Consider the following 13996-nt stretch of genomic DNA (forward strand, 5'->3'; position numbering starts at 1 on the left):
GAGATTAAAAGAAAAGTCCAGTAAGCACAATATTTGAAGTTAGTTATAAAATACCATTTTCTTATGTGTATTTGATAATGATAAAAAAACAAAATAAAGGGTAAAGTAACTTAGAATTTATTACCAAACATGGAACACAGAAGTAGGTATTTTATTTTCTATACAAATTAGCAATATTTAAAAAACTGAATTGATCAAATTATATGTAAACTAATGTACATGTGTTTGTATATACAAGGTATGCTGGCCTATATATGCATTCTGATCCATGACTGATCCATCGAAGCTGATGACACACAATCATGGGTTTATAATGATGGTGGAAGCATCTTGTAAACTGTTTGCATGTGGTATACGGTCACGCCAAGTGATATTAACCACTTCCATATGGTTACGCCTACGTAGGCGTCATGAGGAGATAGTGGGTACGCGATGATGCTGATGTCGGCGTCTTGGTTATATTTATTGTAGTCGTACCTACGTAACCTCCATTCTCTCTAAACTGGCTTCATCATATTTTCTATGGCTATCAAAATTCACGGGTGAAAGAGAATGAACGATTGAGTACTGACTTTATTTTTTATAATGCGATTATTATGACACTACATCGCACGTCGGGAAGCTAATGCTGCCAGACGTGCAATGTGCCCCAGAGTGAAGAGGTTAAGAATGATTTGCAGGGTGCAAATGTGGAAAGCTTCTAGTCTTCTGGTCTGGACCTTATATGAAGTCCAGGTTTTACTGCTATACAGTAATATTGATAAATAGATCACCTGGTAAACCTTAACTTTGGTTCCAACTGATAGGTTGCTGTTAAGAAAAACCTGGTTGGACAGAAAGCTTGTAGTTGCCAGTTTGATTCTGGTTTATATTTCATTTTCCAAAATGTAAGCAGATTGACTGCTGTCAACGGTCGTTATTACCTCATCTCCGATGGTAAATGGTGGTATGGAGGTGTCAGTGTTCTGCTGCACAGGGAGAACTTCATTCTTTTTGGCATTAACACGGAGACCACTTGCTGCATAGGTGTTGTTCACTATGTCCAAGTTCCCTTGGAGCGATTGAGGGCAAGATGAGGGATATCCAGCATTGTCAGCATATTGCATATCAAAGACATAGTGCAGATCTTTGTTTTGTCTTTAAGGCATTGAAGATGGAACAAGTTGCCATCATAGTGGTAGTTGATAGCAACAGTATCATCCAAATCAACATAGTATCTTACAAGAAGTGTGACAGCTCCTAGATATATATTAAAGATGGTGGGGACCAGGACACACCCTTGCTTAACACTGACTGTTACTTCAAAGGGTTCTGAGACATGACCACTCACACAGACATGGCCAGTCATACCAGTGTAGAACACCTTGATTATAAGCATGAATTTTGGGGGACAGCCACATTTGACCATCACCTTCCATAGTATTTCCCTGTTGATGGTGTTAAAGGCTTTTGTAAGGTTCACGAAAGTTATGAAAAGATCTTTATTTTTCCCCTGCTCTTTTCTATGAGTTGTCTGGCCACAAAGGTCATATCAGTGGTCCCTTTGTCCTTCCTGAAGCCACATTGGGATTCAGGCAGGATGGTCTCTGCAACAGAGGATAATAGACGTATGGAGGATGCAAGCTAAAAATTAATCCACAACATCAAGCAGGGTATCCCTTGATAATTTTTGCATTCCAAATTCTGCCTCCCTCTTTTATTCATCTATATATTTATTTAATTTTTTTTTTTTTTTTTTTTTTTTATCATTACTATCAAGGGATTCTTCAAGGACTGAAGGATGTAGCCAGCTTCCCAGAAAACCTGAATCATGGAGTGAAGACAATGCATCACAGCATAGCCTCCTAACTTGAAAAGTTTACCTGGAATGCCATCAAGTCCAGGTACTTTGTTGTTCTTCAGATTCTTGCAAGTCTAAAGAACTTCAGAGAGGGACAGTGTAAGGTCCAGATTGTGAGTTGTGGTAAGTTGGAAAGACAGTCATTAAAACCTGGGTCAATTGTATTATTCTGATTGAGAAGACTACTGATGACAAGATTCTTGTCATTTGGTCAAATAAAACAAAAAATCATAAAACACCAAAATGTTTGATCAAACACCAGAAAAATATGACGTCAGTCCTCGCTTCGCGAAGCGAGGACTGACGTCATATTTTTCTGGTGTTTGATCAAACATTTTGGTGTTTTATGATTTTTTGTTTTATTTGACCAAATGACAAGAATCTTGTCATCGGAGTTTAATGGGTTAACCCAACAGTCTAGGATGCCTTTGCTGTCTAATGGGGGTCATTCTATCAGCAGATATTAGGGTAGCAATGGTGTTTTGAGTTGGCTGTATGTAATTTTGATGGCATCATAGACATTCTGCTGGTCATTTAATTCAGCATAATGTTGAATTTCTGCTGCTTTATTGCACCACCAACATTTTTAATTTTTCAGAGGGCCCCTTTTTGCTTCATATCAAAGTAATAGGAAAGTATTCCTGAGAGAGGAAGAGGATGCATTGTTTATGGTACCCAGATAGGCATGGCTTTTCATTCTCAGAAGCTCTAGAATGTCCTGTATTCTGATTGAACCAGACCTGGTGCTTACAGATTGAGAAACCAAAGGAACAGAAAATGGTTTTCAGTCTGACTTGATCTGATCTGGTGTTGGGTTGAAGCTGACTGGCTCAGAGAGCTATGAAATGCTGTGGTAGAGTGATTCACAAAGTGAGTTCAATTTGTTCTGATTATGGAATGATGATATATCTAATTGTTTCCTCATGGCTTGCTTCCATGTTAGGGGTTGGATTAATAATGATACAACAAATCCAATTAGCCAATGATCCATCCAGCATTCAGCACCTCTGAGAGCTCTGGTAATCCTGAAGTCCGAGACCAGACTTGCAGGTAATGAAAAAATCTATAAGGTGCCAATACTTGGAGCATGGGTGCATCCAAGATATGTTATACATGTTTGGAAGCTGAAAAGTGTTGGTTATTGTGAGGTTGTGGGTGGAACAGAAGTTTAGTAGACAGATACCATTGGAATTTTCATTTCCAATTTATGCCAACCTATGACTCCCTGTAGTTTGAGCCAACTCTAGTGTTGAGGTCACCCAAGTGGACCACTTTATTAGGTAGACTATAGAGTAGATTGTTAAGCTCTTCATAAAACCTCTTCATTCTGAAGATGTTAGTGTGGGTGTATAGCAATTCATGAGGGTGACATGCCTGTGTTATATAAGAGGAGTTGCATGGTCATCAGTCTCATTTACACCTAGGGGCTTTGGGGAGACTGCTGAGTAGACTTACTTTAATGGCAAAACCCACACCGTGGGTTCTGTGAGAGTCTTCTGGTAGCCCCTCCCAGAAGAAGGTATAATCTGAGCCCACCTCTTGGATTGAGCTCTCATCAGCAATTCTTGTTTCACTCAGCATTGCAATGTTGATGTCATACATGTGGAGTTCAGATGCAACAAATGTGGTGCACCAATGGGGTCTATCACAGTCATTGATGAGAGACTGGTCCAGTAGTGTTCTGACATTTCAGCAGGCTAGTTTCATTTTCTTGGTGCTTCAGCTGCGCTTGTGAGATGCCTTGGTGAGGGCAGTTACCCACAACAGGTTTGGGCTTGGAGATGAATAATCGTTACCTAGTAGTCCCCCTTTCCAAATTCACAGACAAGTTAGGACTAGCATTAAGATCCACCGGCTTAACCATCATGAGTGATGCAGGTAAAAAGATAGGTGACTTAACGAAAAAGAAAATAGAAGATCAACATGACAACAGAAGTATTGTGTACAAAATTCCATGTAGTGGTTGTGAACTTTATTACTTTGGAGAAACACACAGAGGGTTAGAGAAAAGGCTCAGCGAACACAGAGCGCATGTCAGATACCATCGCGACACTAGTGCTTTAGTCAATCACATTAAAGAAAAGAGTTATTTACCGAAATGGGAGGCAGAAGAAATACTAGAAGAAAACTTAACCAGACAGAAAAGGAAAGTACTTGAAGCACTGTACAGTATATTGCTACCAATGAAAATACAAACCAAAGAACGGGTGACATTAAATGGACAAAAACCACCGCAGCTGTAGCAACAGCAACTAGGACATTACGCCACCGGAACAAAGACCCCTCAGTAACGGCCAATAGGACAAAATCCCCAATATACAGAGACGACCCTGGGTGAGCTCTCCCAAGCTCATCACAGTGCCCCGTATATATATATATATATATATATATATATATATGTTTGTCTTGTTTTCTCCTTAATACATTATTTCTCTGAAAAAGCCTATTTGTGCGAATAATATATGTATGTACTTGTGAAGAGCTAGAGTCCAAGAACCATGTTGGAAGTATGCAATGTCGAGTCCAGTGTTTGCATTCTTCCAATATATATATATGTAGGTATATAAGTATAAAATGTGCTTATGTATATATTTAGCCTATATATGTGTGTGTGTGTGTGAATGTATATGAATTTATGTTATGATAATAATTTAACACATTTGTAATGATTTGTTTGTGAAGGAGAATGTTATGACAACAATGGAGCACCTTTGTAATGATTTGGTTGTGGAATGTGATGATATTGTTTCATTTGTAGATTGTGTAATGTAATGGTGTAACACAAATATCTTCAACTCTAATTAATTTTTGAAAATGTTGAATAAAGCTTGAAATCGGGAATAGTCTTTGATATTCTTCAAGTCATATATCACTCTTCATTAAAGTATACTCCTAGGTGCTTGAAATCTTCAGCTTAAGTGTCTATACTCCTGCTCTAATATGTCCTCATTTCTGCATCCGACTTATATCACCTCGGTTTTGTTTTGTTTTTGTTCATTGTAGACAATTTCTTTTTAGTCCTGTGTTGCCTCTCTCCATCTGCAGTTGCTCTCTCTTTTTCTCTATTCTTTTTTTTTTCTACTTCTGTCTTGGTTTGTGGGGCTAATACCCTCTCGGAGATTGACCTTGCAGGTGGTGCAGAACAGTTCACATAATTGGTCCATGCAGTACCACTGTTATTAGCGGCGCTACCCTGATCTCAGGGGAAGGGGGTGTATCCATGCTAAAGAATACACACGAGCTACATCACACCTAATACCCCCACCCTCCCTCTATAAGATGATAGTACTATCACGTGCACATGCCACGGGAAAGAATTTTGTCACGTGTACCTCTCATGATAGAAAGACGATAAGGGTAGGTGCCCGATCTCGCCAATTATATATATTAAAATATATATATATATACATATATATATATAATGAAAATACTCATATGTACGCATGGTTGGCCACCCAACACAACCACACATATCTATTAATATATAAACTTTCATTCAGCAGTATAGATAAAACAATGTATGATCAAAATTAAGTCCAACTCCTGGCACCTATGTAGATAGGAATGTCTGGTCAGCAGTTTGACCTGGGACGCCCGAGCCAGTCATTCTGTAGCCCGGGATTACTCTGATCTGGAGGTCCCGTTGTCATTGTAGTGATTTACATTAGACTTATATTTGATACTCAAGGGTTGCACTACCCAGGGCATCAACAATACTTACGGATTCAGGGGCAGTACTCCTCAACCGACGACGGCACCAGGGAGAAGGTGCGCCCCCAAGAACGTGAGGGTTACCTCGGAAGGGTAGACGATGAGATGCCGCGGTGAGCGTTGGGGCAAGTCCGAGGCGAAGGGTGCCTGTGGCTCTACACTAATAGATGTCAAGGGGCTCTTTCACTTCGGTCCCTTAGAGTTTGCAGCGTAGCCTTCTTGATTGTTTCTTACCGCGCATAGCACCTGCCACCCACAGCGATACTCTAGGCTGATCCCGTGGACGGTAGATTCCGCACTTCTGCCCGGAGGCAGGTGGACCGCCTGGCACCTAGTGACGAGGTAGTATCACAGCGCTGATTCCGAGATATGAAGTTTGTTGCTGTGGTTGGTCCTGGCTATTACTCTGTGTAACGACCCATTCCCGTTCCTCCGGTAACAGCGCAATTCGTCGTGGCTGCGCTGATGGTCGTTGAGCTCCCCACCTCAGCGAGACTACTTGTTTACGCCCGAATCCAACAACAAGGCCAGCGTGATTTTGTTGAACCTCGTCGCTGCCTTGGCAGCATCACCACCCGCAATAGTGTTCCCGGGAATTCAGACGTGAAATGTTGCAGACTTTCCATGCTGGTCCAGAAGGTGTAGCGAGTGATGGATTGATGTCTATAAGTACACGTCATCCGTTGTCTTCGCAGACAGAATGACACCAATATCTCTCCTTGAGTCTGTGTGAGTCTCGACTGCCCAGCAGAGAAAGCGTGATCCAGGGCCTTGGAGATGGCAGCAAGTTCCGTCTGAAAAGTAGAGCGTCCGTCACTATTTGGGACGAAATGTTTGAGAACATAAGAATGAAGGAGACTGCAAGAGACCATAAGGGCTGCACTAGGAAGCTCCGTATCCATCACCACCTGTCATCCCCCCCCCCCCCCAATCCATAAAGTTGTCTAATCGTTTCTTAAAACAACTGGTAGTTTCAGTGTTTACTACATGGTCACTAAGTTTATTCCATTCGTCGAGCACCCTATTAGTAAACCAATTCTTGCCTATTTCCTTCTTTATCTAAATTTGTCCAGTTTATAACCATTACTGGGGGATGGACCTTATGGTCTCAAGGACCATGGAAAACATCTAAATTTGTCCAATTTACTGCGAGTCCTACCCTGTTGTCTCAATATGATAACCTTGTTTGCATCACCCTTGTTAAAGCCTTTGATCCACTTGAACACCTCTATTAGATCACCCGGCACTCTTCGTCTTTCCAGAGAATGTAAGTTTAGGTGCCTAAGCCTCTCTTCGTAAGGCAAATTTCTGAGTCCATGTATCATTTTGGTCATTCTTCTCTGTACTGATTCTAGTGAATCAATGTCCATTCTGTAAGACGGAGACCAAAACTGTACCGCATAGTCAAGGATAGGTCTAACTATCGCTAGATAGAGTTTAATAATTACCTCTGCACTTCTATTCGTTACCGTCCTAGTAATGAAAGCTAATGCTCTGTTTGCTTTATTCTTGGCGTTAATGCACTGTTTCCTGGTTTTAAGGTCCGGACTTACTAGAACTCCCAAGTGTCTCTCGCACTCAGTTATCCCTTTTCTAAGCTGTATCTATTTTCGGGGTTGTGTAGCCCTACGTTTAACACGCTACACTAAGAGATATTGAAAGATCATCCTGCATCCACTTTGAGATGGAGAAAGAGGAATATGGAAGACTGCTTTTTCTTGACGTCATGGTTACGAGAGTCGGTTTCACTTTGACAACGGGAGTGCACAGGAAGGCTACACACACGGTGGAACACAAAAGAATTGTGATTAAAACATTAAACTCCGATGACAAGATTCTTGTCATTTGGTCAAATAAAACAAAAAATCATAAAACACCAAAATGTTTTATCAAGCACCAGAAAAACATGACGCCAGTCCTCGCTTCGCTCGCGAGCGAAGCGAGGACTGGCGTCATGTTTTTCTGGTGTTTGATCAAACATTTTGGTGTTTTATGATTTTTTGTTTTATTTGACCAAATGACAAAAATCTTGTCATCGGAGTTTAATGGGTTAAAACATTGTGGTCGAGAGCAGAGAAAGTGTATTCCACGAGTGAGAATATCAGGAAGGAGAAGAGCCTCCTTAGAAAGGTCTTCAGAGACAATGTGAAGCTCATTATGTAGAAGAAACAAGTAAGAAGTTGGCGACACGACTACAAGAACATCGGAGGGCAGTGAATAGGAAGGATATGAGCTCGGCGATTCTGAGACACTGCGAAGACCAACAACACGAGATGGATTGGCAGAATGCAGGTATCAAGTATAAAGGGGCCGGTAAAGATGTGAGGTTATTTTTAACCCATTCAACTCCGATGACAAGATGTCTTGTCATTTGGTCAAATAAAACAAAAAATCATAATAAAACAACAAAATGTTTGATGATCAAACAGCACCAGAAAAATATGACGTCATCAGTCCTCCTCTTCGAGGAGGACTGATGACGTCATATTTTTCTGGTGCTGTTTGATCATCAAACATTTTGTTGTTTTATTATGATTTTTTGTTTTATTTGACCAAATGACAAGACATCTTGTCATCGGAGTTGAATGGGTTAAGAAGCTTGGGCAAATGACCAGACCAGTGTCAATAGATCCGTCAGCTTGAACCCCATTTACGAGGGCACTAGGGACAGGCTGGACAGAAAGCACCTGACCCGGCAGTGATGTGTTGTCCCTCCCGTAGGTGATGCAGTACTTTCACTTTTCCCCCCACATTTCCTCGTGATGGTATCACTTCTGAGCCTGATCATTGTCTTTTTATTTTCTCCGGACCACGTCCTGTACTTTTTTTTTTTTTTTTTTTTTTTTTTTTTTTTTTTTTTTTTTTTTTTTTTTTTTTTTTTTTTTTTTTTTTAGGCGAACAATGTGTTACACTGAACTAGCTGGGGGATTTTGTCTCCTAGGTTTATTTATTGACATTTATACGCTGCCTCTCCTTTGTATGTGATTCTTGATTTACTCTACTGGGCTATTTTGACTCTTCTGTTTTTGTATTTTTTATGTCCATTTATTCCTCTATATTTATCTGTTATGGATTGTGTATATAGGTGTGTATGGGTATTTGTGTATCGATGTGTATTTTATTGATATATATATATATATATATATTATATATATATATACATATATATATATATACATATATATATATATGTATATATATATATATATATTTTTTTTTTTTTTTTTTTTTTTTTTTTTTTTTTTAGTGAACTGGTGTCCAACCTGGTGATAAATGTAATGTCTGGCGAGCAACGATCGCTTGGGGGACCTTTTCCAGGACGGCACGATAATGATTCCCTTTGCTATCATTGTATATCCCTGAAGACAAACCCCGGCCAGGGTTCGAAACGTAGGAATAAACTTATTTCGACGAGTGCAGTGTTTACTTTCTTCGTCTATACATACATACATGCATATATATATATATATATATATATATATAAATATGTATATATATATGTATATATATATATATATATATATATATATATATATGTATATATATATTTATATCTATATATCCGTATATATATATATATATATATATATATATATATATATATATATATATACACATTAACAACCAAAATGCACTTTAATTCTAAGTCATCAACATCGGGAAACCCAAGGGAGGTTAGCATGCAGAATTTGAAATGTGGTACTGCCAAGGACTTGAACCCAGCTAGCGTATGACAAGGGCTGTAGTGACTTACCGATCACGCTATTAAGAGAGATATAAGTCGGTAAGTCACTACAGCACTTGTCATGCGCTGGCTGGGTTCGAGTCCTTGGCAGTACCGCATTTCAATTTCTGCATAACCTTCGGGTCTCCCGATGTTGATGGCTTAGAATCAAACTGCATTGTGGTTGTTAAAATGTATCTCTAATCACTGGGACCCATTCAACTTTGTACACACACACACACACACACACACACACACTATATATATATATATATATATATATATATATATATATATATATATATATATATATATATTTTAGCTCGGTATTCGTAAACGAAACACCTCAAGGTGAATTCCAAACTGAAACCGGTGAAAAGTCTAGGGTAAACTTACTCGGTACGGTAAATATAACAAAGAAAATTAAAAGGTGTATAGACAAACTCAAAGTTAATAAAACACCAGGGCCTGCCGGTTGGCATCCAAGAATCTTAAAGGAAATGAAAAATGAGATTGTTGTTCCATTAGAAATTATTTTCAAGAAATCCATCATATCCGGAGATGTCCCAAGAGAATGGAAGCTAGCTAACGTTACTCCCATATTCAAAAAAGGTGACAAAAAGAAACCAAATAACTATATGCCTATAAGTTTGACTTCAATCGTTGAAATATAATGGAAACTATCATCAGAGATGCTATCGAACATCATTTAGAAAGTAACCGTTTGATATATGATAGCCAGCATGGTTTCAGACGGAAACGTTCTTGCGTGACTAACTTACTCGAATTCTACAACACAGTTATCTCGAATTATGACAATAGAAACAATATAGATTTAGTATATCTAGACTTTGCAAAAGCTTTTGATACCGTTCCACACGAAAGACTACTTACTAGATTAGCTTTGCATGGAATAAGTGGTAGCCTATTAGGTTGGACTAGTAATTGGTTGAATGGTCGAAAACAGAGAGTTGTTTTAAATGGACAAACTTCTGGATGGAAAAGTGTTGCAAGTAGAGTTCCTCAGGGTTCCGTTCTTGGGCCACTTCTATTCATAGTATATATAAATGATATAGACCATGGACTAAAATCTAATGTTTCCAAATTTGCTGATGATACAAAACTGTGCGGAGTGGCAAATGATCACTCAAACCAATTAGATATTCAAGAAGATTTAGATCAATTACAGCAATGGTCTGAAAAGTGGCTAATGAAATTTAACACAAGTAAATGCAAGGTAATGCACATAGGTAAAAATAACAGTAAGTACGATTACAAGTTATTTGGAAATTCGTTAACAAAAGTGGATAGTGAAAAAGATCTCGGCGTAATTATCAGTAACGACCTCAAATCATCCAAGCAGTGTATTTCAGCCTCTGAGAAAGCAAATAAGATTCTAGGACTGATTGCGCGATCTTTTGATTCCAAAAGTCCATCACTCATTAACAAGCTATATAAATCGTTAGTTTTAACATTTGGAATATGCAGTTTCCGTATGGTCACCGAATCTCATTAAAGACATTGACAGATTGGAAAGAGTACAACGGCGAGCCACAAAACTGATTCCAAATATCAAAAATAAATCATACGAAAATCGACTAAAACATATGAATCTGTTTTCCCTAAAAAAAGCGTAGACTCAGAGGTGACTTGATACAGGTATTTAAGATTCTAAAGGGAATTGACAACATCAAAAGTGACCAAATTTTCACATTGAATGAGAATCAGACAAGAAACAATGGTCTCAAACTGTCCGGAAATAGATTCAATTTGGAAGTAGGTAGAAACAACTTTGCCAACCGTGTAGTTAATGAATGGAATAAACTTCCTGCACAGATAGTGCAATGTAGTTCAGTTCAAAGCTTTAAGAATCATTTAGATAAATACCTAAGTAAGATGCTGTAATGATTATAATTTATCTTATATTATTTGTTTTTGTTTTGTTATCATTTGTCTGTGATTTTTATTTATTATTAGTTATATGTCAATTTATTATTATTTACTATTTACCTGTTTGTTTATTATTTAACTATACCTATGCATTTATTTATGTATTTTATTTGTTATTTACATTATCATAGTTTTTATTTATTATTTTATCATTAATATGATTTTTTTTTTCGCATCCGACCTAGATATGGATCAAAAGGTCTCCTGTCGGCATGCTCCGCCTTTGTAATCCTTTGTGTGTGTGTGTGTGTGTGTGTGTGTGTGTGTGTGTGTGTGTGTGTGTGTGTGTGTATGTTTACCTAGTTTTATTATAGGGAAGGGGAGCTACGCTCGTGGAGTCCTGCCTTTGTATCTCGCAGTGTCTGGTTTGCTCTTAGAATTGTGTCAGGTTTTTGCACACACTATTGTTTCCCCCAGTTTTATTCCAAGTGTCCACGACTCTGTGTGGAAAACTGTTCTTCAGATCTCTTCTATAACTATTTTTTTTTTTTTTTTTTTTTTTAGTTTCTTTCCATGTCCTCTTGTGTTCCTCTTGTCCCAATTTAACAAATCCTTTCTATTGAGTATTTCTGTGCCATTCATGATTCTATAGATGGACAGTAGGTCCCCTCTCTCTCTCTTCTTTGCTCCAAAGTCGGTAACTCCAATTTATAAAGCCAGGCTCTCTTCATATGACAATTTTGAAAGTGATGGAGCCTTTTTTGTGATTGGTCTCTGGATTCTTTTAATTTTCTTTATATTATTTTTGGCACTGGGTGACCACAATGTCGCCGCATGTTCTAGCCGAGGCCTTATCAGTGTGACTAATTTTTTTTCTTCATATTTTTTCGTCCAAACAGGTGAATGACACTTTTATTGATCTTAGTAAGTTATAGGGTTCTCCGACAATTCTGTTTATTTGTTTATCAGAGGACAAGTCGTTTGAGGTAATTACTCCCAGATCTTTTTCAGATCCCACTTTCTTTACCTCCTTAGTTCCAATTTGTTATTGTCCTGATATTCTATTTTTACTTTTTTTCCGAACTCCACTATGCTATGCTTCTTAATGTTGAAGTCCACTTCCCACTTCTGACTCCATATCCAAACCTTATTCAGGTCTTCCTGTAGTGATTCGCAATCCGTTTCGGCTTTTACTTTCGTCAAGAGTTTGGCGTCGTCTGCAAAGAGGCTCATGCAGCATTCCACACCATCATCCATGTCATTTACATAAATAGCAAACATTATTGGAGCCAACACAGATCCTAGTGGAACTCCACTAATCTCCTTCCAACCTGAATAATTTTCTCTGAGTACTATTCTCATCTTTCTACCATTCAGGAAGTCATCCATCCAGTTTAGCAGGTTGCCTTGTATCCCTCCTATATTTTCCAATTTTTTGAATAATTTTTTTGTGGTGCCTTGTCGAAAGCTTTTTGTAAGTCCAAGAAAGCACAATCAGCCCATCCATCTCTTTCTTGTATTATATCTATTTGTCTTGAGTAAAAGCCGATTAAATTTGCGGTAGGCCTACATGATCTTCCCTGTTTGAACCCAAATTGTTTTGGGTTTGTCATATTATTTTCTTCCAGGTGTTTTACCCATCTATTCTTGAAAATTTTCTCACAAATTTTAGCTACAGTGCTTGTTAGTGAGACCAATCTATAGTTAGTTGGTTCTTCCTTGTTTCCTCCTTTATATATTGGAACATTGTTGATATTTGTTCCAGTCTTTTGATATTTTTCCTTCTTTAAGTAAGCAACTTGTTATGTTATATATTTTGTCCATTAGTTCTTCTTTGCATTCTTTTAGAATCAAATTTGCAATTCCGTCTGGGCCATGTGATTTCCTAATATCAAGGTTTGTTAAATACTCCATTATTTCTTTTCGTGTTATTATTATTTCGCTCATGGGGGGAGATCGCACTTCATTTCCTTCGTAAAAAAAAAAAAAAAAAAAAAATGCAATCTTGACCCCTCCAGCACTGCCACTGCTAATGCTGAAGTGGTTTGCCCCTCCTGATATAGTAGACATGTTGCTCGATTTTCGTACTTTGCGACTTGGTTTGAGGCGATGATTACATGCGGATAAGCAGTATCGGTTGGGTGGAAGCCGAATTCCACACTGAGGCTTGATTGGAGGTAAAGGATTTGCATTACGAGTTCTGGCAAGGTCCAACAATAAATCCCTTGGAGGTGGTGTGGTAAAGGATTTTTCCATGTGCATATGCACAGCCAACTTCACATCATCCAGTTCGATTGCTTTAGCTTTCTTAGCGTAATTTGAATATACTCGTGCATCATCAAGAATTTGTGAAATGTAACGGTATATAAACTCCAGCATCTGGTTGATATTCAATGATACCCATATCTTTCAATATGGCGCTCATTACTTGAGCTTCTTTAGGTAGGGAAGGTTTAGTATCCTTTGCCATCCTTGTTTATAACTTCGCCGATCTCCACACACAATTCCCAAACTTACTACAGCGATACTCAAAACAACTGACTCTCTAGTGAAAACCGACTTGAAGTGGTTATTCATGACTTCGCCCATTTCTGGATCTTCTGTGTATTCTGTATTTCCTTGGCGTAGTTTCACTATTTCCTGTTTATTTCTAAGTTTACAATTCACGTATCTATAGAATAGTTTGGGTTTCTCTTTACATTTTTCTATAATGTCTTTTTCATAGTTTCTTTTTTCCTCTCTTCACACTTTTACATACTCATTTCTATAGTTTATATATATTTGCCATTTTCCAGATTATTTTATCTTTTCTCCATCTTTTCCAAGCTTTG

At 38.2% G+C, this 13996-nt stretch overlaps 1 protein-coding gene across 1 annotated transcript; it reads right to left on the reverse strand.

Moving 5' to 3' along the window:
- Window positions 1-12811: 12811 nt before the first annotated feature.
- LOC143030562 (transcription initiation factor TFIID subunit 9-like) lies at window positions 12812-13757 on the reverse strand. Its single transcript, XM_076193714.1, is given in 2 exon segments — window positions 12812-13551; window positions 13553-13757. Coding segments are annotated over 2 exon segments (738 nt in total). The 5' UTR covers window positions 13636-13757; the 3' UTR covers window positions 12812-12896.
- Window positions 13758-13996: the final 239 nt, after the last annotated feature.

This window comes from Oratosquilla oratoria, chromosome 12, assembly GCF_046742065.1.
Source record: "Oratosquilla oratoria isolate Oo_2021 chromosome 12, ASM4674206v1, whole genome shotgun sequence".
In the NCBI taxonomy this organism is placed as follows: domain Eukaryota; kingdom Metazoa; phylum Arthropoda; class Malacostraca; order Stomatopoda; family Squillidae; genus Oratosquilla; species Oratosquilla oratoria.